General features: G+C 42.5%; 10 protein-coding genes across 10 annotated transcripts; 9 read left to right on the top strand and 1 right to left on the bottom strand.

Moving 5' to 3' along the window:
* Positions 1-9: 9 nt before the first annotated feature.
* On the top strand, positions 10-1764 carry TbgDal_III290 (cytochrome P450, putative; the record flags this gene model as incomplete). Its single annotated transcript, XM_011773681.1, has 1 exon — positions 10-1764. The coding sequence occupies one exon, from the start codon at positions 10-12 to the stop codon at positions 1762-1764; it is 1755 nt and encodes a 584-aa protein (XP_011771983.1).
* A 559-nt stretch (positions 1765-2323) lies between these two features.
* TbgDal_III280 (T. brucei spp.-specific protein) lies at positions 2324-3772 on the top strand (the record flags this gene model as incomplete). The annotated part of the gene is made up of 1 exon (XM_011773680.1): positions 2324-3772. The coding sequence occupies one exon, from the start codon at positions 2324-2326 to the stop codon at positions 3770-3772; it is 1449 nt and encodes a 482-aa protein (XP_011771982.1).
* Positions 3773-4099: 327 nt separating this feature from the next.
* TbgDal_III270 (hypothetical protein, conserved) lies at positions 4100-5236 on the top strand (the record flags this gene model as incomplete). Its single annotated transcript, XM_011773679.1, has 1 exon — positions 4100-5236. One exon carries the CDS (start codon positions 4100-4102, stop codon positions 5234-5236), a length of 1137 nt encoding a protein of 378 aa, XP_011771981.1.
* Positions 5237-5461: 225 nt separating this feature from the next.
* Positions 5462-5719, top strand: TbgDal_III260 (hypothetical protein, conserved; the record flags this gene model as incomplete). Its single annotated transcript, XM_011773678.1, has 1 exon — positions 5462-5719. The coding sequence occupies one exon, from the start codon at positions 5462-5464 to the stop codon at positions 5717-5719; it is 258 nt and encodes an 85-aa protein (XP_011771980.1).
* Positions 5720-6064: 345 nt separating this feature from the next.
* On the top strand, positions 6065-6955 carry TbgDal_III250 (hypothetical protein, conserved; the record flags this gene model as incomplete). The annotated part of the gene is made up of 1 exon (XM_011773677.1): positions 6065-6955. The coding sequence occupies one exon, from the start codon at positions 6065-6067 to the stop codon at positions 6953-6955; it is 891 nt and encodes a 296-aa protein (XP_011771979.1).
* Positions 6956-7330: 375 nt separating this feature from the next.
* TbgDal_III240 (hypothetical protein, conserved) lies at positions 7331-7555 on the top strand (the record flags this gene model as incomplete). The annotated part of the gene is made up of 1 exon (XM_011773676.1): positions 7331-7555. One exon carries the CDS (start codon positions 7331-7333, stop codon positions 7553-7555), a length of 225 nt encoding a protein of 74 aa, XP_011771978.1.
* Positions 7556-7803: 248 nt separating this feature from the next.
* TbgDal_III230 (ATP-dependent DEAD/H RNA helicase, putative) lies at positions 7804-10470 on the top strand (the record flags this gene model as incomplete). The annotated part of the gene is made up of 1 exon (XM_011773675.1): positions 7804-10470. One exon carries the CDS (start codon positions 7804-7806, stop codon positions 10468-10470), a length of 2667 nt encoding a protein of 888 aa, XP_011771977.1.
* A 347-nt stretch (positions 10471-10817) lies between these two features.
* TbgDal_III220 (N-acetyltransferase complex ARD1 subunit,putative) lies at positions 10818-11378 on the top strand (the record flags this gene model as incomplete). Its single annotated transcript, XM_011773674.1, has 1 exon — positions 10818-11378. One exon carries the CDS (start codon positions 10818-10820, stop codon positions 11376-11378), a length of 561 nt encoding a protein of 186 aa, XP_011771976.1.
* Positions 11379-14291: 2913 nt separating this feature from the next.
* On the top strand, positions 14292-14999 carry TbgDal_III210 (T. brucei spp.-specific protein; the record flags this gene model as incomplete). Its single annotated transcript, XM_011773673.1, has 1 exon — positions 14292-14999. The coding sequence occupies one exon, from the start codon at positions 14292-14294 to the stop codon at positions 14997-14999; it is 708 nt and encodes a 235-aa protein (XP_011771975.1).
* A 3285-nt stretch (positions 15000-18284) lies between these two features.
* Positions 18285-19022, bottom strand: TbgDal_III200 (T. brucei spp.-specific protein; the record flags this gene model as incomplete). Its single annotated transcript, XM_011773672.1, has 1 exon — positions 18285-19022. The coding sequence occupies one exon, from the start codon at positions 19020-19022 to the stop codon at positions 18285-18287; it is 738 nt and encodes a 245-aa protein (XP_011771974.1).
* Positions 19023-22087: the final 3065 nt, after the last annotated feature.

The following is a 22087-nucleotide window of genomic DNA, read 5'->3' as shown; positions in this document are numbered from 1 at the left end:
TTGCAGTCGATGGCTGTAATAGCGAATACCTCAAGTCTTAATGGAGGGTTCGTTTCGGGGTCATTTATGTTTCTTAACGATATTTTTTTATACTATTCAACGAGTGACCTTCTTTGGGTGGGTTTCATGTCAATGTTGATGTTCATTATAATGTTGTGGTTGTCCAACGTTGTGGTGCCGGCTATTCGTATGGACCGTTACTTGGCGAATATTCCACGCGCTCCTGGCGGGCTTCCGGTGTTGGGTCACGCTTTAGAACTTTTGGAAGGTTCTCCGTCTTCTAAAATGGCCTCATGGAGTCTTAGGCCATGGAAGGCAAAGGGAGAAAATACGGTGGCAGTAACCAAAGCAGGAACTAATCGAATCGTGGCATTTACTGTTTTTAGTCAGCGCGTGGTGTACATTAATGAACCAGCTCTCATCAAGCGTGTGCTGCTCAGCAACCAGCGGAATTATACGAAAGATATCGCATCGTCATACAAACACTTCATGTGTCTCCTTGGGAATGGTCTAGTTACAGCTGAGGGGCATAAATGGAGAAAGGGACGACTCATGCTTTCACATTCACTGCGAATTGATATTCTTGAGGATATGCCTGAAATGACTATGAGGGCTGTTGGAAGAATAATGGAGAAATTGCGAACTGTCGGCAGTGGGGTTCCGTTTTTAGACCTTAACGAAGAATTTCGGCACCTGACGTTACAGGTGATTGGAGAGACGGTGTTGTCCCTGAGCGCTGAGGAAACGGATCGCATTTTTCCAACCCTCTATTTGCCAATTGTACACGAGTGTAACCGCCGAGTTTGGGAGCCGTGGCGCGCCTTCATGTTCTTTTCCGATGGCTTTCGAGAGCGGCGCAGGTGTTTGAAGCGACTTAATGCAGTCATCTGCGACATCATTCAGGAGCGCTGGAGGCAACGGAATGAAGGTTCTCAGAAAGATGTCATGTCCCTTTGTCTGTCGCAAGTTGATGCTCTCGATAATAATATGCTCCTCCAGCTTCGAGACGATGTGAAGACGTTACTTCTTGCTGGTCATGAGACATCTGCAGCGTTGCTCACATGGGCCACTTACGAAGTTATATGCCATCCAGAAATACGGGACAAGGTGGTGGAGGAGGCGAAGGCACTTTTTGATCCGACGCATTGCGACAGAACTATGGAAACACCAGAAGGTGTGTGGGGCATTCCATCCGCATCTGCTGTACGGAGCTCACTGCGCTGGACGCCTGCTGTTCTGCGTGAAACATTGCGTAAACATAGCGTTGTTCCGTTGGTAATGCGGGTGGCTGTCAATAACGATAAGTGGCCTGCTTCTGAAACAGGTCTCGATAAGGATGTTGTTATTCCTGCCGGCTGTTCGGTAGCCGTGGGAATTGAGGGCGTTCATCAGCGGCCTGATATCTGGGAAGATCCTGGATCATTCAATCCAGAACGATTTCTCGATGTCGCCATACCGAATGACACAAATTCACCACCAACTGGTGAAAAGTACGAGAAACGCATCGACCCGTATGCGTTTATTCCTTTCATCAACGGTCCCCGTAACTGCCTCGGGCAGCATCTTTCCATGATGGAAACCCAAGTTGCCCTGGCTTATTTATTTCTCAACTGGGATCTGCAGTTGCATGGCGCCGTCTCTCAAAGTGATACCGAAATCAACAAGGAACTTCAGCAGGAAGTGGGACGGCCGCATAAGTTTCTTATACCGATTGTACCTGGTAATGGTCTAAAGGTGGTGGGCCATCCGCGGCCTCGTTATTAACATTTCCATTGAAACCCTTTTGTATGACCCAACCGTTGCGTCCGAGTGGTGGCGATACCGCAATTGAAACGTGCTGCCGGTAAGCAATTTTCAAAGTCCTTTCGAGGAGGAGGGGGGGGGGTGGAGTAGTGCGAGTAAGCTGTATCATTACTAGGTGCTGCTTTTGCACATAAGCAAATAAGTATATATATAATATAATATATACATGTACATGTACATGTACATATGCGTGTCTATAATTTTGGTTTGGTTGCATGAAGCTTCACATTTTGATGCCTCCCGAAGACCACTCGAAGGGTTGCCTCCTTTATTTGTTTCTTGGCATTACGTTGTTTGTGGGAGCAGCAGCGATGCAGCAATTTTCATTGAAGTTACTAACTCTGCTACTTGACGGTACGTACGGTGGTGCTGGGCCCTTTTTTTTACCGTTGATTGCGGAGGGGGAGATAAACACAAATAAAATCATGATTTAATTGCGTGCTCTGTTGCACTACCTTTCCTTCCTGTTATTATTATTATTATTATTATTTTTCACTACTCAAAAGTAGGTAGGAGGATTATGCTATCAACGCCCTGTCCTTTTAGGGAGAAGAGCGATACATGTAATGTAGTGAAACCCGAGTCGCGAGCGCGCAAATGCGCTGAAGCGGTTAATGGTTCAACACAAGGAGTATCTGGTGATAATTCATGGGGTATGTCGTGGCCACCTCTTTTTCCGCGGAATCCTGAAGGGTTGAAACCGGGTGAACCTTTGATAAAAAATAATAGTCCCGCTTTTTCCAATACTCGAGAGTCCGTAACTCGGCCACGTCGGCCACCCCCTAAACCATATGATAGAGAACATAACTCTGATAGTGAAAAAGGGTGTATTGGACAACAAAAGGCATGTAAAAGTTCTCCCATGCCTCGCCTTCCTGGGTCTTCCTTCTTACAGTATTTAACAAATTCTGCATTGAGGGAAACTGAGGGAGTTGAAGTTGATGAAAGGGGTCCCCAACAACGGCGTAGTGGCAGTGAGGCCGGTACACTTTCCGAAGACAAAACTCTAGTTAGTGATGGAATTAGTTCACCACCTTCTCGCGTTACTTTTCCCGTTAGCATGAAAATGTTTGCGAGAGAAATGGCAAAAAATTACGATAAGCTATGTCGCGCCTTGTTAGATGATGATGGTGCTATTTTTGATGACAACGAACGGATAGAAATTGCTGACGTCTTGCGCAACATTGGCGGGACTGTATCGAAGATTTGCATAGCTGCATATGATTCTGAGACAAACTTGGACGCCTACAACACGGTATCGGACGCGATGGTGTCGAGAGCTCAACTTCATGAAATACGCGTTAAACAACTTACAGAAGAAGTTGAGGTTTGTGTCGACGGGAAGCGTGAGGCGTTGGCTGACGCCGCAAGGCAACTCAGAAATGAGCGGGCGGCACTAAAAAACATTCTCCTGCAATCAAATTGCTGTGCCGATTCAAGTTTAACTTCCCAAATAACTTCCACGGAAGTCGGTCCGTCTGGGAATGGGAGCGATTCCGCTGCAGTGGCTGTTGCTGAGCAGCCAACCAAAATATTTGGGGAGGTTCAAAAAGGCACCAAAACTTCTGGCAGCAGCAATGCGTCTGATCCTTATTTGCCCCCCGTTGTGTATCGTAGTGGTGGTCGTTCAACTCCTGAAAGTTCACTTAATTCGTCAATCGCCTCCAGAGAGTCCCAAACTCAAGACTGCGTTTGCAACTTGATCGCGCAGGTGCCGTTGCATGAACTGGCGAATGAATTGCTACGATCAAGGCGCCAGACACTTTTCATTTCCCAACTCGGCAACCAATGCACTGCAGCCAATGAATTGCGCATGATGCTGATGCAAAAAGAAATGGAAAATTTTATAAGGGTCTGTAGTCTTTTGGAGCAGGATTATCTTTTCAAAAAGGATCGGCTCCTTGGAAGCTGCTTCACGCAGGCGCCTACAACTCCGACCACCCGTAGTTGTGGTGTTCCCATCACCTAACGATGTTTCCCTGCTGTATAATTTTCGTTGCACATCACAGTCTCTGTTGATTTGAAGTAATGTCTTGCACTGGAGTAGTTAATTTTGTGACACGCACTCCTTCCCACTGGTGGATATTTCTCATTTTTTTTTTCTGTAAAATCGGATCATTTGCTTTGCTTTCATCTCCGCTGACGTTTCCCAGTACTCCGCTCCTCTCCTTTTACTTCTCTTTGTATGTGTCTCTATCCCATTTGTGTATAAAGGATTATCAAACATAACCGTTTCAGCTGTGTTTGTTTGTTTGTTTGTTTTCGTTTGGTACATGTTTTTACGCTGTTTCACCTGATGAATGAAGCGGTGGTAAGCGTCGGTGGAGTGAGAAAAGTATTGAATACATTGCAAAGAAAGCATCAGTGGCTCATAAATGATGCTCGTCTTTTTTACATTGGTGGCCAGTGGCATGGCACAGTGCAATCGTTGATAGTGGAACACTTGTCACGCTGTCGGGAGCTGAAGCGACCGCTGGTGCAACATGAACATGTGGGAAATGTTCTGCATCCCCTTCGATTAGAGGATGAGTACAGTCGCAAGGAGCGTTTTCTCCAGTCGCTGTTCGATGAAGCGGATTTCAATGTTTCGGCTGATCCCCTTTTTTATTTATTCTCTGGCTCCTGCTGCAACATTGGGGTCCAAGAGCCAGTTGGTAATAATTTTTCGAAAGCTTGCGAACTTCCTCTTACAGTAAATGAGGCGGCTGCGCATGTCAGGCGGCACACCGCACACCAGTCCATGTCGGATCGTTTTCCCTCATCCGTTGAGCCGCATCTGTTGGAAGGCGGTTTATCTGACAAAAGTGCTGTCGTGTGTACTCCTGTCGTTTTTTTGCGGGAGTTATTTCACAGCTGCGCAGCAGACGTTGTGGCACTTGACTTCAGTGGGCCTCATGAAATGGGGATGTTTCCACAAAACTCGGTTTCTACCGTAAGCGTACTGCAGGATGTCAGAGATGCGATGACGCTAAGTTCGTATCTTCTTAAACCGTCAGGTGCCTTGTTGTTAAGGTTTCCTCTCTGCATGATGTCCCGAGAAAAAGGAAGTTTCCTGAGACTCATGAAATGTCTAACCTGGGGCTTTCAGGTATCGAGGCGTTGTGTGGATGGGGAATATATATATTGTTTAGGTTGCAGGAAAGTTGCAGAGTATCCGGCTGCTGTGGAGCACCGACTTCGACCCTCCAGACGTGCAGGTGGTGCAGAGAAGGGTACCGGGAGGCGGAACTTCCGCAATAACGTCAAGCGCTCTTATTTCGCTGCGTTAATGCCCAGTTTCACGAATGCCGCTTTTGTCAAGGAACCACTGGAGGGTTCGGCTCCGCGCGACAGCGGTCCCGCCAGAAACGCCAAAATGGATGAAGAAGCGTTTTTTGGCGTATCTGTTGAGATGATGGAGAAGGGTTTGTACAATCACAAACCTGACGAGTAAACTTAACCCTTGTACTATTTCTCTTCCTTACATTCCTTCGTTATTACACGTAAAACAGCCAGCGTTACATTCCATACTGTGTTTATTATTATTATTATTATTTTCTTGTTGAAATTCTGTCTAGGATAACCTAACCAGATACACATGTGATCTTCTGTGACAGGACTCATTTTTCCAGCACCAACAACTTCTTTTCCCCCTTTTTTTTCTTGATTGCACTGTCACATGAATAGTCGCACCCCTTACGAAAAAAGAAAAGGCGATAACAAAACAAAAACAAAAGGAAAAGGGGAGATGATGAACCACCAGCGGCCCGAAATGATGAACCCCGTCGGTACGATGGTCTCCGGCGTGTTAAACATCGCTCTGTTATTTGCCGCGTTTACAGCAGTTTATATTGTTGTCAAATCGAATCATGGTGTTGATCTGTTTAGTATGGCCTGGAACGACTTCCTACGACCCAACTACGATGACGACTTGTAACAGTCGACATGGCTTTGTTTTTTCTTCTTTTCATTCAGTGCCACACAAGCTATGTGTGATGTGGAATGATTATGTGTGTGTGTGTGTGTGTATGCCACAGTGCTGTGAGGATATGAGGCGTCGCTTAGCCTTTTCATTTCACTTCTCCACACACTTTCTTCTTTGCTTGCTTGCGTTTCATCGACATGTTATTTCAATTCATCCGTTTGATATACATCAGTCACATTTATTTTTATTTTCACTTTTCCTCTCCCCTTTGTTTGTGGCGAACCAACTTCATTATGTGAGCACGCAAGCAGCTTCGTTATCACCAATATTTTTCTTCCCTTTCGTCTTGTGAATGAGATGCTAACGATGATGAGGGGGTTTCTCTTAGTCCCACTGCTCTTTTACGCCTTCTTCACCACTGGTGGCAGAGCAGTGAATGTGCAACTTCCTCATCAAATTACCTCGCGTATGAGTGGGGAATGGGGTATTGTGGTACAAACTCCATGTCGCCCATTTATTGTTGGTGAAACGGTGACCTTCACTGACGGTACCGCTTATATGCAATCCGTAAATGTTAACTTCACAGGAGCCCTCGAAGGAACTGTTGAACATGATGCGAGTGGTCTCAGGGCATTTGCTGCCGGAGCGGATGAGGAGGCGGTGAAACATTACATCATTTGTGGTGAGCGGCTCAATGCGCTTCCAACAGAATACCGTCCAGGTTTTGAAGGAGAAATGCGAATGACGCAGCTGGTGGAATATGTGGGGCACTTCTCGAAACCCGGAAATGCAGCAAGTGAGTGCGGTACAATTCAACCAAGCGTATTTGTTCGTGCAATTGGAAGCGATGCACGAGGCCTGAAAAGTGGCAGCTGGAGGGCGAAGCAAACGCTTCAGTACGTCGAACTTGAGTTAGTTGCTAACAGTTTAACGGCTTCGTGTGTACATAAGAAAGACGTCACTGAGGAGGAGGGTTCACAAGGCTCAACCAACCGGCGTAATGCAGGAAGGAGGAGGAGGGGACATCGTGTCAGTCGCGGTGTAGGTGCAGGAAATAATCCACAAGGTGCAACAGATCAGAGGGCGTATGAAGGAAGTATTATTATTGGATTAACACGGAGGAAACCACCGGAGAAGGGGTTTTATGAACAGTACAGCATGAGTATCTTTTTTGGTGTTGCCATGTTCGTGTTCCGTATCGTCCAAGCCTTCAAATCTTACCGCAGAGAGTCAAGTGCAGCGAGGTGAAGGAGAGTCATCTCTCCATGCTCTTCTCCCACATCAGCCCACACCTACCGAATTACACAACAACTAAACCGCCAGGATCGTTGGCTTAAGCTCTCCGTAGGTGTGTCAAATGGTTCTCTCTAAAACCTTTGTTTGTCCCATCATCTTAACTTCACGTGTAATCGCCTTGGATACTCTCTACCTTTTGTATTTGTAATTTTCAGGTAGCACTTATTCGTTCCCAATTTTTTTTCTTTACTGTTTCTCTTCACGCGTTGCCGCTTTCCTGCGTGTTCGAGTTTGTGAAGGAGACACAACCGACATAGTAAGTGGTGCAACAACTTTTGCCCATTTAATTACAAGCAACTGCACAAGTTGGCTCTATAGGACGTGCAAATGTCGATTTCACCCGCAGAGAACGACTGGTTCTCATTCCTTCTCGATCAGAGTTGGGTTGCATTTGTCATTTTGGGTGTATTTTTAGTCGGTATAAAAATTTATAACATGCGGCAGCGAGAAGAAGGACGCAAACTTTTAACTGAAGCGGTGAAGTTAGAGCTTCTTTGCCAACAAATCCGACGAAGTAAAGCCCAGAGTGAGCGGGGAAAAAAGGATGCATAGGGGAACCACATGTTACGGTGAGGCAGAAAATAGTGGTAACGGCGATGATGGGAATTGGGCGAGGGGGAAACAAGTGCAATTACAAAAAAAAAAAAGGGATGATGAGACGATGACAAAAGTAAAGAACGGGTTTTGTGTTTTGTCATTTTTGTAAGCTCAAATGATTATTCCGCACATCTATACATAATCTTTGTTACTGCTGTTGGTGCTATTGTTGTTGTTGTTGAAGCCCGTCAGTGTTTCCGAACATGCGATTGCCCATTATCGTACAATTTATTACATTCCACCATCTACTGGCCTTCTTTTTTTATTATTTTTTATCCCCCCCCCCTCCTCCTCCTCCTCCTCCTCCTCTCTTCACCATCCTAAAAACAGAAGAAACCAAAGGGGTTTGTCGGGGAAAAGTTAAGGAAAAGGAAACTGTTAAAGCGGAAAAGAAAATATTTATGTCACTAGCGGGTTCCGAGAGGGCTCATCTCTGTGTTCACGGCCTTACGGAAAATGACGAACAAGACGCACTTCGGCATTTACTCTCTGCTACCGGTTCATCTCAGTTAACTGATATTAGTGACGAAGTGGTTGTGAAGGGTGCTGCCAAAAGGAAAAACCAAGCGGCAACGCAATATGCAAATTCTAGCGAATCTATAAAAGGCAAAAAGACTCAACATTCTTCGGAAGTTCAGCAGCAGAAACCCGACGGTGGAACGGTGGGACGTGTGAAAAAATCAAGTGACGTTCCCGTAAAACGAACAGCTTCAAAAGTAGTGCCGGTACCGAAAGAAGTTGAGGCGGAGTCCGTGGCGTTTCAAGCAGATAGTGTAAGCCATGAAGCCGAATCACTTCCTCCCATAGCAGAACTTGTGCACAAGAAGTTGATTCGGCCCTTAACAGAAGTTTTGTGCATTAACTCGTTGACGCGCATACAAAAACTTAGTTGGATGCCCATGGTTGATAAAACACGTGATGTTCTCGTCAGAAGCGAGACGGGAAGCGGTAAAACTTTAGCGTATGCGCTTCCTCTGCTTCATCAATTGCTCTGCGATTGCGACACCCGGCCACTGAAGCGTGACGTCGGTTCTGTCATTATTGTTTTGTGTCCAGTTCGAGAGTTGGTAGTACAGGTGTCGGATGTACTCACTATTCTTACGCGTTGTGCCCTCTTCCTTACGGTAGGCGGGATTCATGGAGGTGAGAATAGGCACAAGGAAAAGGCGAGACTACGAAAAGGAATAACAATTTTGGCAACGACGCCTGGAAGGCTTTTGGATCATCTCAAGGCCACATCATCCTTTCGAGTAGAGGAGTTGCAAACTATTGTGTTGGATGAGGCTGATCGGTTACTCGATATGGGGTTCGAAAAGACTATTCGTGAGGTTATGGATTTGTTAGTAGCGAAGAAACGGGACGCACACCAAACAGGCGGCGGGGACGCGCAATCCTCGTTTAAACGAGTTCTCGTTTCGGCCACCATAACGGCGGCTGTTGAACGACTCTCTCATTTTGCGCTACGGGATAATATTGTTCGCGTTGGTGAGACGGAGGACACTTTTTCTATTCCTTCATCGTTGCGGCAACACTATGTATTGGTACCAACAAAGCACCGCCTGGCAACACTCATAAGCTTTCTTCGGTCGCAGTTGGACGCTGGAGCTCAAAGACTTATCGTTTTTGTTTCAACTGCAGACAGTGCTGAATTTCATTATTATTTGTTGTCCAGATTGAAGTCACCTTTTCGTGGCAAGACAAACAGTGGCAGAAGCGCTGGCGCACCTCAAAAAAACTCAAATCGCTACAGCTTAAAAAAGCGTATTGGGGAAGCCAATAGGCACATTCACGAGGGTCGAGATGAGGACGTTGTCACTTTTGATGATGACTCGGATGATGAGGATCCGACTGAAGTAAATGAATTATCCGAAAAAAATGCTGTTCTTGACGTTAACATATTTAAACTGCACGGTAATATGTCACAAGTTGATCGAGCCTCTGTTTTCCATGCCTTCAAACATATGGACAGCAGCGTTCAACCTTCCAAAAAGGGAATTCTCTTTTGCACAGACGTTGCCGCGCGGGGGCTTGACATGCCTAATGTTGATTGGATTGTGCATTATGATCCTCCTACTGATGCGCCGTGTTACATTCATCGCATTGGCCGCACAGCACGTATTGGTAACACGGGGGATTCCATGTTATTTCTCATGCCACACGAGGAGGGGTATGCATCTTATTTGAGTAACTTCTTAGCAAAGGAAACTAAATTAGGTTCCATGGCGAAAGGTGCCAATGCCGAATCGGGAATCATAGAGGAAAGGAAATATGAGTCATTCCTCTTTTATTTAACTAAATTGGATCCCAAAGCCAATCACATGTGGGCTCAGAGCACTGCAACTTTGGAGCGCGCCATATGCCGACTAGTTATGAAGCGGCATTCAAACGAAGAAAATGTGAATGATGAAAGCACCGGCAGAACTGATGACATCACCAGACTTGCATTATTCGCCTATCAGTCATACATAAGAGCATACGCCGGTCATTCCAGGGAACTTAAGCGTCTTTTCTTCAATTCCGATGCCCTTCATTTGGGTCATGTCGCTCAAAACTTTGGTATTGACAAAAGACCCAGCGAAGTTCGCTCACAGTTGCAAGGACTCATTAAGGAAGATAGAAAAGTGGCAAGAGAAACAACATCAGTTGTGTTGGATGATGGCAGTGAGCGGCCTCGAAAAGTGCTACGCACGGAGGTGCCACATGATGACCGCTATAGGAGCACAGTGGTTCAAAACAACGCAAAGTTACGAGGGATTGGTATGAAAACAAAAAGAAACTGGAGGGTCCAACATATAAACACCAGCAATTTACTGAATTCGATGCCTAAATCATGGGAAATGATGATGAGGAGAAACATCTTCTTTCTGTAACCGTTTAAATGGAAGTGACGAGTCGAATATAAAGAAAAGGCGCCGTTGGCGGTAAACCGATGTGCATACTGGTTGGGCACATTTGTTTTTCCACGGTTCCGTAACTTCCCCACCTAATCGCTTGAACATGAGTAAATGCTATCGGTAGCATGATTATTGTCGCACAATAACCCTCCATATATACACACACACACACACACACACACACACGCACATGCACACGCACACACTTTTTTTGTTGTTTGTGACGTCTCTTCGCTTTCTTTTTCTTTTTTTACAATTGTCACGCAAAACAACTACCAACAACAACAACAACTGGTAGGAAGAGAGAAACAGTCCGTATCGCCATGAGCACTTTTAGGGATTTCAACTTAGTGGACATTATGTCTTTTAACTTTGTCAACATGGACCAGTTAACTGAAACATATAATTCCTCTTTTTATGGAGAATATGTAACGCATTGGCCCGAGTATCAACGCATTTGCATTCATCCGACTACAGGTGTTACGATGGCTTATACACTCGGAAAAGCGGAAGGTGAAGCTGAAGATTTCCATGGACACGTATCAGCAGTTACGGTAGCGCCAACCTTCCGACGACTTGGGTTGGGTGTAACACTCATGAAAGAACTTGAGGCAACCACTGAATATATTCACAATGCGTATTTTGTAGATCTTTTTGTAAGACAAAGTAATAAAGTTGCACAAGATATGTATCGAGGACTTGGATATGTGGTGTATAGACGCGTATTGGATTATTATCACGGCAGTGGCTCAAAAGGTCCTTTTAAGGAAAATGAAGATGCACTTGACATGCGAAAGGCAATGCCCAGAGATAAGGAAAGGACGAAAAGTAGTGTCATTCCCCTTTCCACACCGGTGCGTCCTGATGAATTGGAGTGGAATTAAAAAAGAAATTAAATATTGGCCATGTGAAGTTTCCTCTTCGTTTTTTTTTTGATTCAGGTTCATTCACGCAGATATGATGTGTTAGTTGATGTTTGTTTGGGTTTGGGTGTGTGTTGGGCCAATGAATTGGTGTCGACGGGGTTTTATCCAGTTGTTCGCTTGCAGTAAATTCGGTGAAAAGATGATGATTGTTAAGATGAGTTGAGGGATTTTTTTTTTCCTCATGGGAAGTTGCGTTAACTTGGGGGGTAAAAACAAAAAGTAGCGTTTGTAATATTGGGGTTCCGAGGGGAATGTTATGTGTGCATCCGCTTGAGGTACGCTGATTAAAATTAAGCTGATATTCAGTTGGATTGTTGTTTTTTCACTTCATGTTTATCAGCGGGAAAATGAACACTGTGATTGGTGATATTAACCTTCAACAGTTAAGTTATTTAAGCAGCCCTTTTTAGAAGATGTTTTTCTTTATGTTCCTACGCACCATATTTGGTGTGAGTTGTGCCATTTTAATATTTTTTCCCTCTCTCTCTCTCTCTTTTTATAAACTAAAAACAAACTGAAACCTCAGGTACATAAATAACACACATTTATTTGTTTTGGTTTCTGGGCTATTGATATCATCATGCCTTTACTCACTTGAATTCTCCCTTGCAGGCTAAATAAGAAAGAAAGGAATAAAAAGACAAATGGTGTTAATGGCGTTGGTTATGTCGTTTGTTTTGACCTGTGAATTATAACTCCATTAATTAACGTTAAGGACGAAAGAAACGGAGTTTACAATACCGAATACTCCCCGGTTGAGAAACTTTTCGCATTGAAACCACCTGAGCGTTACGCCAATGGTGTTTGATTTGTTGTTATCGGAAGTGCCCGAGTTCCTCATGGGGCGGGAGGGTTAATAAAATATATACGAATCAGTCAATTTCAAAGGAGAGAGGGGGGAAAGAAAAAGGCAGTTGAAGCAACTTTAAATTGCATACATAACTCTCCATCAAATTACATGCGGAGTTTAAATGATTACGTTGGAGGTGTGGCGAATTCCTCATGATGTTACGAGTGGTGAATACCTCCACACAGTAACCTCAACTCATTCAATTGAATTTAACTTTATTACAGTTCAACACAGTTAACTTAAATTTTGCATGAGACGTTTATAAATACTCGCATCACTGCAGGCGTTGTGCTCACGTTGGTGATTATTTGAACCTTTTCCGAAAACTATTCATGAGGAACCATTACGAGTTTGTTTAATGCACAAATATCCGTTTTTATACGTAAGGAGGGAATATCTCACGAATTTATACCACAAGATGTGACGTTTCAGCACAATTCCCATCGCTTTTGGTAGCGGCATCTGTGAGTTATGTTGAGAAATTTATTTAATAGTAATGTTTTTCCGTTGCAAAGTGACTCGCAGCGGCCAATTTTATGTTATGATTTCCCTGAATTAACAAAAAAAAAAAGAGGAAAAAGAGGGGCATTGTTGAAAGCTTACGTTGAGTCGACACCAGTTAATGTCACTGCACCTTGACAGTTAAACGTTTGTAATTTCGTCCGAATCATCTTTTATGTTGTGAATTCTTTCCTGTTTGATGCATGGGCTCAAAGATTTTATTACTGAACCTCCCCGTTATGTTTGCGTTACTGAATGGAGGGAGCAATTGTTTCATGTTTGCGGAACTCCCAAGCACTGAGCAGAACTGAATCCAGAAAGCGGAGTTGTGCCTTTTCAGGTGGAAATGTGGAGGAATGCAATAAAAACAATTTTAAAAAATGTCGCCACAAAGTTATATATTTTCAGTACATGATTTAATTCAGTGCGTTGTTTTGCCTTTGAAATAAAACTAGCGCTATTGGAGGTTGACAATTTGGTCGGTGGAAAACCATTGTAATTATTATGATTATTATTATGGACAAGGTTGGGGAAGATTTGTGTTGAAATTCTTTTTTTGTTGCTAAGCAGCTCAAGTGCAAATAGAAATGGTAGAAATGAATGCGTCGGATGTGAATGCAACTAAAATGAAACATCTCAACGGCTCGGATGCGAAAAGATGTTCGTGAAGGAAGAACAGGGAAATATGTTTAAAATTTTTTTGGTTTTCTTTTGGGGGTGGAGTTTTATGTGAGGACTTTCACCTTGGGAGATTTTTGTGAGACGAAATTCGTCACCATTATTTATTTCAACTGAATTCTCATTTTGAGTGGGACCACTTCGTCCTGCTCACGTTGGCATCTCAATTATGAAACTGAGACGACTTTGCTGATAAATAATTTTTAGGGTTCATCACTTGAGTTCATGTCAAGGCATTCCGATGCATGTGGTGGCGCATTCATACGGAGAGCTCAGTGTAAATATGAGTAACTTCCCGTTTCTGAAGAGGTTAATCTCATCGGATATGCACTCGAATGACAAGGCGGCGTTTTGCGATCCTCAGGAGAAGCACATTTCATTTTTGTCATGAATAAAAATTAAAAGGAAAACAATTACTGAGGTATTAATTTGTTTAAATTTTTAAGTTATTTTTTCTACATACATATTCCGCAAGCGTTAGAGGGCTGTTGATTTTATTTGAATGTTATGTTTTTGTGGTTAAAGCTCCAACTGTGTTCAACAGCACTGAAGAACGTAACATTATTGCGCCTCGCCATTTCCCAAAGGATTCTCATCGTAAATACCGTAAGATTGGAGTTGTCAAGCGGGTGCAAATGGATGAGATTTCAACCTAAACAAATACGGTTTGCCACTCTCATATTCTGTTGAATTGCTGGAATAACACAGGTGTGAGCGTGTCTCTTTAATATAGAAGGAGTTGTTGAGGAGGCATCTTTGGATAAAAATTGAGTTGCTTTGCATCGAAAATAATCTTTTTCAGTATTTGCCTTTTTCCTTTTAAGGTAATACATCATAAAGCAATGTTGAGGTTTGAAGTCTTGTTTCTTTTGTTTTCATTGTCGCTGCTGTTTTTCCCTTCGGACGTGTCTGCTACGGAGGACTACATCCTTGTAAAGGACGTTCCACAATGCAAACGCTTAGAGGCATTTATCGCTCTGTCCAGTGGAGCGGGTCGGTCGGATTTCGAGAAGTACGCGAAGGACCACTGCGTGATGGAGAAGCGAGGGGGAACAGTGAGAGTTAAGAAAGGAAACTGCACCGTTTGTTTCCACAGTTTACTCTGTCCGTGGAAACATACGTGCGTATCTGTTGATTTCCTCCGTTTTTTTGGAGCTGCGGTTAACAAACCAGAATTGAATGACGCGAGGGAACGAAACGACTTAAACCCGGGAAACCCAGCCGGTCCCGTCCGCCGCAATTATGATGCGCAGGAGAACGGGACCACCGCAGACGACTCGACCCCATCACCACCAGGAGAGAAAAAACGAATTGACAGTCCAGCGGGAAAACGTGAGGATTCAACAGAAAATAAACCCAACCAAAAGGTTTCGCAAAGTGATGGTAATTCCGCACCCGCAAAACAAGTTGCAGGTTCCAATAAGGAAGTGAACACTCCAACTGAATCTGAGGGTCCATCCCGGCCCGCTGAGCAACAGGGAAGTATTTCTGAACAGCCACTACGATCGATTTACAACACAATATATTCAGTATTGTTATTCTCCCTGTAGGTGCATAAAGCGTCATTTGGTCCCCCATCCGCAATCAATATATGCTTTTCAAAAGCGTTAATATTATGTCTTTTTCACTTATGTGAATTAATCCACCCTTGATTGTGTGTGCGAATATATCCCCGCAGTATCCGTGGCACCTGAACTTTCAACGGGCTTCTAATTCCTACAGTATGTTGTTTCCTAATAATGGTATAACCGTCTTCAAATCGTTACGGGGCTGTGAATTATATGAACCATAGGGGGAGAATGTCCTGTAGGATATTTTGAACGAGCTTTAAACACGCCATTTGCCCCGAATGGCGTTTTACGATGATATTTAACATTCGACCTGAGTCAGTAGTGAATAGATTTTAATATTTGCGAAACGTACAGTGGTACGCAAGTTTACTAAAGAAATTGGGAATGACTATATGTTGTTGCTGCTTTTTTTGTTTCTTAATCTCAAAAGTGGGAGAGGGCAGTTATACCACTCTACCACCAGGTTTATTTTCAACTTGCATTTGCTCCTGGTTTGAAATTTTTTTTCCTTTTGCTTTAATAAAGTGATAGCTGTGACTCGCTATTTCGTTTCATATTCCCGTGATGTTGCGTTATGACTGCCATTTACGCTATTTCACAACTTCGGTTATTTGCTCTCTCCATAAATTCTCACGCATAAAACAAAAAGTAGCGTTTGTAATATTGGGGTTCCGAGGGGAATGTTACGTGTGCATCCGCTTGAGGTATGCTGACTAAAATTAAGCTGATATTCAGTTGGATTTTTTTTTCACTTCATGTTTATCAGCGGGAATGAACACTGTGATTGGTGATATTAACCCTCAACAGTTAAGTTATTTAAGCAGCCCTTTTTAGAAGATGTTTTTCTTTATGTTCCTACGCACCATATTTGGTGTGAGTTGTGCCATTTTAATATTTTTTCCTCTCTCTCTCTCTTTTTATAAACTAAAAACAAACTGAAACCTCAGGTACATAAATAACACACATTTGTTTTGGTTTCTGGGCTATTGATAACATCATGCCTTTACTCACTTGAATTCTCCCTTGCAGGCTAAATAAGAAAGAAAGGAATAAAAAGACAAATGGTGTTAATGGCGTTGGTTATGTCGTTTGTTTTGACCTGTGAATTATAACTCCATTAATTAACGTTAAGGACGAAAGAAACGGAGTTTACAATACCGAATACTCCCCGGTTGAGAAACTTTTCGCATTGAAACCACCTGAGCGTTACGCCAATGGTGTTTGATTTGTTGTTATCGGAAGTGCCCGAGTTCCTCATGGGGCGGGAGGGTTAATAAAATATATACGAATCAGTCAATTTCAAAGGAGAGAGGGGGGAAAGAAAAAGGCAGTTGAAGCAACTTTAAATTGCATACATAACTCTCTATCAAATTACATGCGGAGTTTAAATGATTACGTTGGAGGTGTGGCGAATTCCTCATGATGTTACGAGTGGTGAATACCTCCACACAGTAACCTCAACTCATTCAATTGAATTTAACTTTATTACAGTTCAACACAGTTAACTTAAATTTTGCATGAGACGTTTATAAATACTCGCATCACTGCAGGCGTTGTGCTCACGTTGGTGATTATTTGAACCTTTTCCGAAAACTATTCATGAGGAACCATTACGAGTTTGTTGAATGCACAAATATCCGTTTTTATACGTCAGGAGGAAATATCTCACGAATTTATACCACAAGATGTGACGTTTCAGCACAATTCCCATCGCTTTTGGTAGCGGCATCTGTGAGTTATGTTGAGAAATTTATTTAATAGTAATGTTTTTCCGTCGCAAAGTGACTCGCAGCGGCCACTTTTATGTTATGATTTCCCTGAATTAACAAAAAAAAAGAGGAAAAAGAGGGGCATTGTTGAAAGCTTACGTTGAGTCGACACCAGTTAATGTCACTGCACCTTGACAGTTAAACGTTTGTAATTTCGTGCGAATCATCTTTTATGTTGTAAATTCTTTCCTGTTTGATGCATGGGCTCAAAGATTTTATCACTGAACCTCCCCGTTATGTTTCCGTTACTGAATGGAGGGAGCAATTGTTTCATGTTTGCGGAACTCCCAAGCACTGAGCAGAACTGAATCCAGAAAGCGGAGCTGTGCCCTTTCAGGTGGAAATGTGGAGGAATGCAGTAAAAACAATTTTAAAAAATGTCACCACAAAGTTATATATTTTCAGTACATGATTTAATTCAGTGCGTTGTTTTGCCTTTGAAATAAAACTAGCGCTATTGGAGGTTGACAATTTGGTCGGTGGAAAACCAATGTAATTATTATGATTATTATTATAGACAAGGTTGGGGAAGATTTGTGTTGAAATTCTTTTTTTGTTGCTAAGCAGCTCAAGTGCAAATAGAAATGGTAGAAATGAATGCGTCGGATGTGAATGCAACTAAAATGAAACATCTCAACGGCTCGGATGCGAAAAGATGTTCGTGAAGGAAGAACAGGGAAATATGTTTAAAATTTTTTTGGTTTTCTTTTGGGGGTGGAGTTTTATGTGAGGACTTTCACCTTGGGAGATTTTTGCGGGACGAAACTCGTCACTATTATTTATTTCAACTGAATTCTCATTTTGAGTGGGACCACTTCGTCCTGCTCACGTTGGCATCTCAATTATGAAACTGAGACGACTTTGCTGATAAATAATTTTTAGGGTTCATCACTTGAGTTCATGTCAAGGCATCCCGATGCATGTGGGGGCGCATTCATACGCAGAGCTCAGTGTAAATATGAGTAACTTCCCGTTTCTGAAGAGGTTAATCTCATCGGATATGCACTCGAGTGACAAGGCGGCATTTTGCGACCCTCAGGAGAGGCACATTTAATTTCTGTCATGAAGAAAAATTAAAAGGAAAACAATTACTGAGGTATTAATTTATTTAAATTTTTGAGTTATTTTTTCTACATACATATTCCGCAAGCGTTAGAGGGCTGTTGATTTTATTTGAATGTTATGTTTTTGTGGTTAAAGCTCCAACTGTGTTCAACAGCACTGAAGGACGTAACATTATTGCGCCTCGCCATTTCCCAAAGGATTCCCATCGTAAATACCGTAAGATTGGAGTTGTCAAGCGGGTGCAAATGGATGAGATTTCAACCTAAACAAATACGGTTTGCCACTCTCATATTCTGTTGAATTGCTGGAATAACACAGGTGTGAGCGTGTCTCTTTAATATAGAAGGAGTTGTTGAGGAGGCATCTTTGGATAAAAATTGAGTTGCTTTGCATCGAAAATAATTTTTTTTCAATATTTGCCTTTTTTTTGTTAGTGTGACTTTATAGTAAGCGATGTCAAGTTTTGGTGTTCGGTGCGTGCTGATTGCGTTTGCATTGACGCTTTGTTTAATGCATGTTTCCGCTTCTCGCGCGCTGGTTCCGACGGCGGAGTTGGTGGATTGCCCAGACCTTCGTGATTCCGCTGTACTTTCGACTTCCGAGGGAAAGCAGAAACTAGCTCAGTATGCACAACAGGGGTGCACGCAGTTTCCAAAGGAAAAGCTACACGTTTCTCGACCAGGAAACTGCACCGTCTGCATCGGCGGCTGGGGCTGTCCGTGGTATGCCACTTGCGACCGGGCCCTCCTTGCCGCTTATTTCGGACTAAATGTCGCAAATCCGGAGGGTTCAGAAGTGAAAGAAAATGGTGACCCGAATCCGGAGCCGAGGGTTCCATCAGGTCCAGAGGCTCGAGACAACATTGTTGACAGTCCCGACTCGGCCCCATCACCACCAGGAGAGAAGAAACGGATTGGCAGTCCAGCGGGAAAACGTGATGATTCGACAGAAAATAAACCCAACCAAAAGGTTTCGCAAAGTGATGGTAATTCCGCACCCGCAAAACAAGTTGCAGGTTCCAATAAGGAAGTGAACACTCCAACTGAATCTGAGGGTCCATCCCGGCCGGCTGAGCAACAGGAGGGTATTTCTGAACAGCCACTACGATCGATTTACAACACAATATATTCAGTATTGTTATTCTCCCTGTAGGTGCATAAAGCGTCATTTGGTCCCTCCATCCGCAATCAATATATGCTTTTCGACAGCGTTAATATTATGTCTTTTTCACTTATATGAATTAATTCACCCTTGATTGTGTGTGCGAATATATCCCCGCAGTATCCGTGGCACCTGAACTTTCAACGGGCTTCTAATTCCTACAGTATGTTGTTTCCTAATAATGGTATAACCGTCTTCAAATCGTTACGGGGCTGTGAATTATATGAACCATAGGGGGAGAATGTCCTGTAGGATATTTTGAACGAGCTTTAAACACGCCATTTGCCCCGAATGGCGTTTTACGATGATATTTAACATTCGACCTGAGTCAGTAGTGAATAGATTTTAATATTTGCGAAACGTACAGTGGTACGCAAGTTTACTAAAGAAATTGGGAATGACTATATGTTGTTGCTGCTTTTTTTGTTTCTTAATCTCAAAAGTGGGAGAGGGCAGTTATACCACTCTACCACCAGGTTTATTTTCAACTTGCATTTGCTCCTGGTTTGAAATTTTTTTTCCTTTTGCTTTAATAAAGTGATAGCTGTGACTCGCTATTTCGTTTCATATTCCCGTGATGTTGCGTTATGACTGCCATTTACGCTATTTCACAACTTCGGTTATTTGCTCTCTCCATAAATTCTCACGCATAAAACAAAAAGTAGCGTTTGTAATATTGGGGTTCCGAGGGGAATGTTATGTGTGCATCCGCTTGAGGTATGCTGACTAAAATTAAGCTGATATTCAGTTGGATTTTTTTTTCACTTCATGTTTATCAGCGGTAATGAACACTGTGATTGGTGATATTAATCCTCAACAGTTAAGTTATTTAAGCAGCCCTTTTTAGAAGATGTTTTTCTTTATGTTCCTACGCACCATATTTGGTGAGTTGTGCCATTTTAATATTTTTTCCCTCTCTCTCTCTCTCTTTTTATAAACTAAAAACAAACTGAAACCTCAGGTACATAAATAACACACATTTATTTGTTTTGGTTTCTGGGCTATTGATATCATCATGCCTTTACTCACTTGAATTCTCCCTTGCAGGCTAAATAAGAAAGAAAGGAATAAAAAGACAAATGGTGTTAATGGCGTTGGTTATGTCGTTTGTTTTGACCTGTGAATTATAACTCCATTAATTAACGTTAAGGACGAAAGAAACGGAGTTTACAATACCGAATACTCCCCGGTTGAGAAACTTTTCGCATTGAAACCACCTGAGCGTTACGCCAATGGTGTTTGATTTGTTGTTATCGGAAGTGCCCGAGTTCCTTATGGGGCGGGAGGGTTAATAAAATATATACGAATCAGTCAATTTCAAAGGAGAGAGGGGGGAAAGAAAAAGGCAGTTGAAGCAACTTTAAATTGCATACATAACTCTCCATCAAATTACATGCGGAGTTTAAATGATTACGTTGGAGGTGTGGCGAATTCCTCATGATGTTACGAGTGATGAATACCTCCACACAGTAACCTCAACTCATTCAATTGAATTTAACTTTATTACAGTTCAACACAGTTAACTTAAATTTTGCATGAGACGTTTATAAATACTCGCATCACTGCAGGCGTTGTGCTCACGTTGGTGATTATTTGAACCTTTTCGAAAACTATTCATGAGGAACCATTACGAGTTTGTTTAATGCACAAATATCCGTTTTTATACGTCAGGAGGAAATATCTCACGAATTTATACCACAAGATGTGACGTTTCAGCACAATTCCCATCGCTTTTGGTAGCGGCATCTGTGAGTTATGTTGAGAAATTTATTTAATAGTAATGTTTTTCCGTCGCAAAGTGACTCGCAGCGGTCAATTTTATGTTATGATTTCCCTGAATTAACAAAAAAAAAGAGGAAAAAGAGGGGCATTGTTGAAAGCTTACGTTGAGTCGACATCAGTTAATGTCACTGCACCTTGACAGTTAAACGTTTGTAATTTCGTCCGAATCATCTTTTATGTTGTGAATTCTTTCCTGTTTGATGCATGGGCTCAAGGATTTTATCACTGAACCTCCCCGTTATGTTTGCGTTACTGAATGGAGGGAGCAATTGTTTCATGTTTGCGGAACTCCCAAGCACTGAGCAGAACTGAATCCAGAAAGCGGAGTTGTGCCCTTTCAGGTGGAAATGTGGAGGAATGCAATAAAAACAATTTTTAAAAAATGTCACCACAAAGTTATATATTTTCAGTACATGATTTAATTCAGTGCGTTGTTTTGCCTTTGAAATAAAACTAGCGCTATTGGAGGTTGACAATTTGGTCGGTGGAAAACCATTGTAATTATTATGATTATTATTATAGACAAGGTTGGGGAAGATTTGTGTTGAAATTCTTTTTTTGTTGCTAAGCAGCTCAAGTGCAAATAGAAATGGTAGAAATGAATGCGTCGGATGTGAATGCAACTAAAATGAAACATCTCAACGGCTCGGATGCGAAAAGATGTTCGTGAAGGAAGAACAGGGAAATATGTTTAAAAATTTTTTGGTTTTCTTTTGGGGGTGGAGTTTTATGTGAGGACTTTCACCTGGGAGATTTTTGTGAGACGAAATTCGTCACCATTATTTATTTCAACTGAAGTCTCGTTTTGAGTGGGACCACTTCGTCCTGCTCACGTTGGCATCTCAATTATGAAACTGAGACGACTTTGCTGGTAAGTTATTTTTAGGGTTCATCACTTGAGTTCATGTCAAGGCGTCCTGATGCATGTGGCGCATTCATACACAGAGCTCAGTGTAAATATGAGTAACTTCCCGCTTCTGAAGGAGTTAATCTTATCGGATATGCACTCGAATGACAAGGCGGCATTTTGCGACCCTCAGGAGAAGCACATTTCATTTTTGTCATGAATAAAAATTAAAAGGAAAACAATTACTGAGGTATTAACTTTTGTTTAAATTTTTAAGTTATTTTTTCTACATACATTCCGCAAGCATCAGAGGGCTGTTGATTTTATTTGAATATTATGTTTTTGTGGTTAAAGCTCCAACTGTGTTCAACAGCACTGAAGGACGTAACATTATTGCGCCTCGCCATTTCCCAAAGGATTCTCATCGTAAATACCGTAAGATT

The sequence above is a fragment of the Trypanosoma brucei genome, chromosome 3 (assembly GCF_000210295.1).
Source record: "Trypanosoma brucei gambiense DAL972 chromosome 3, complete sequence".
NCBI lineage: Eukaryota > Euglenozoa > Kinetoplastea > Trypanosomatida > Trypanosomatidae > Trypanosoma > Trypanosoma brucei.
The sequence above is the reverse complement of the archived record's forward strand: the minus strand, read 5'-3'. Positions and strand labels throughout refer to the sequence as shown.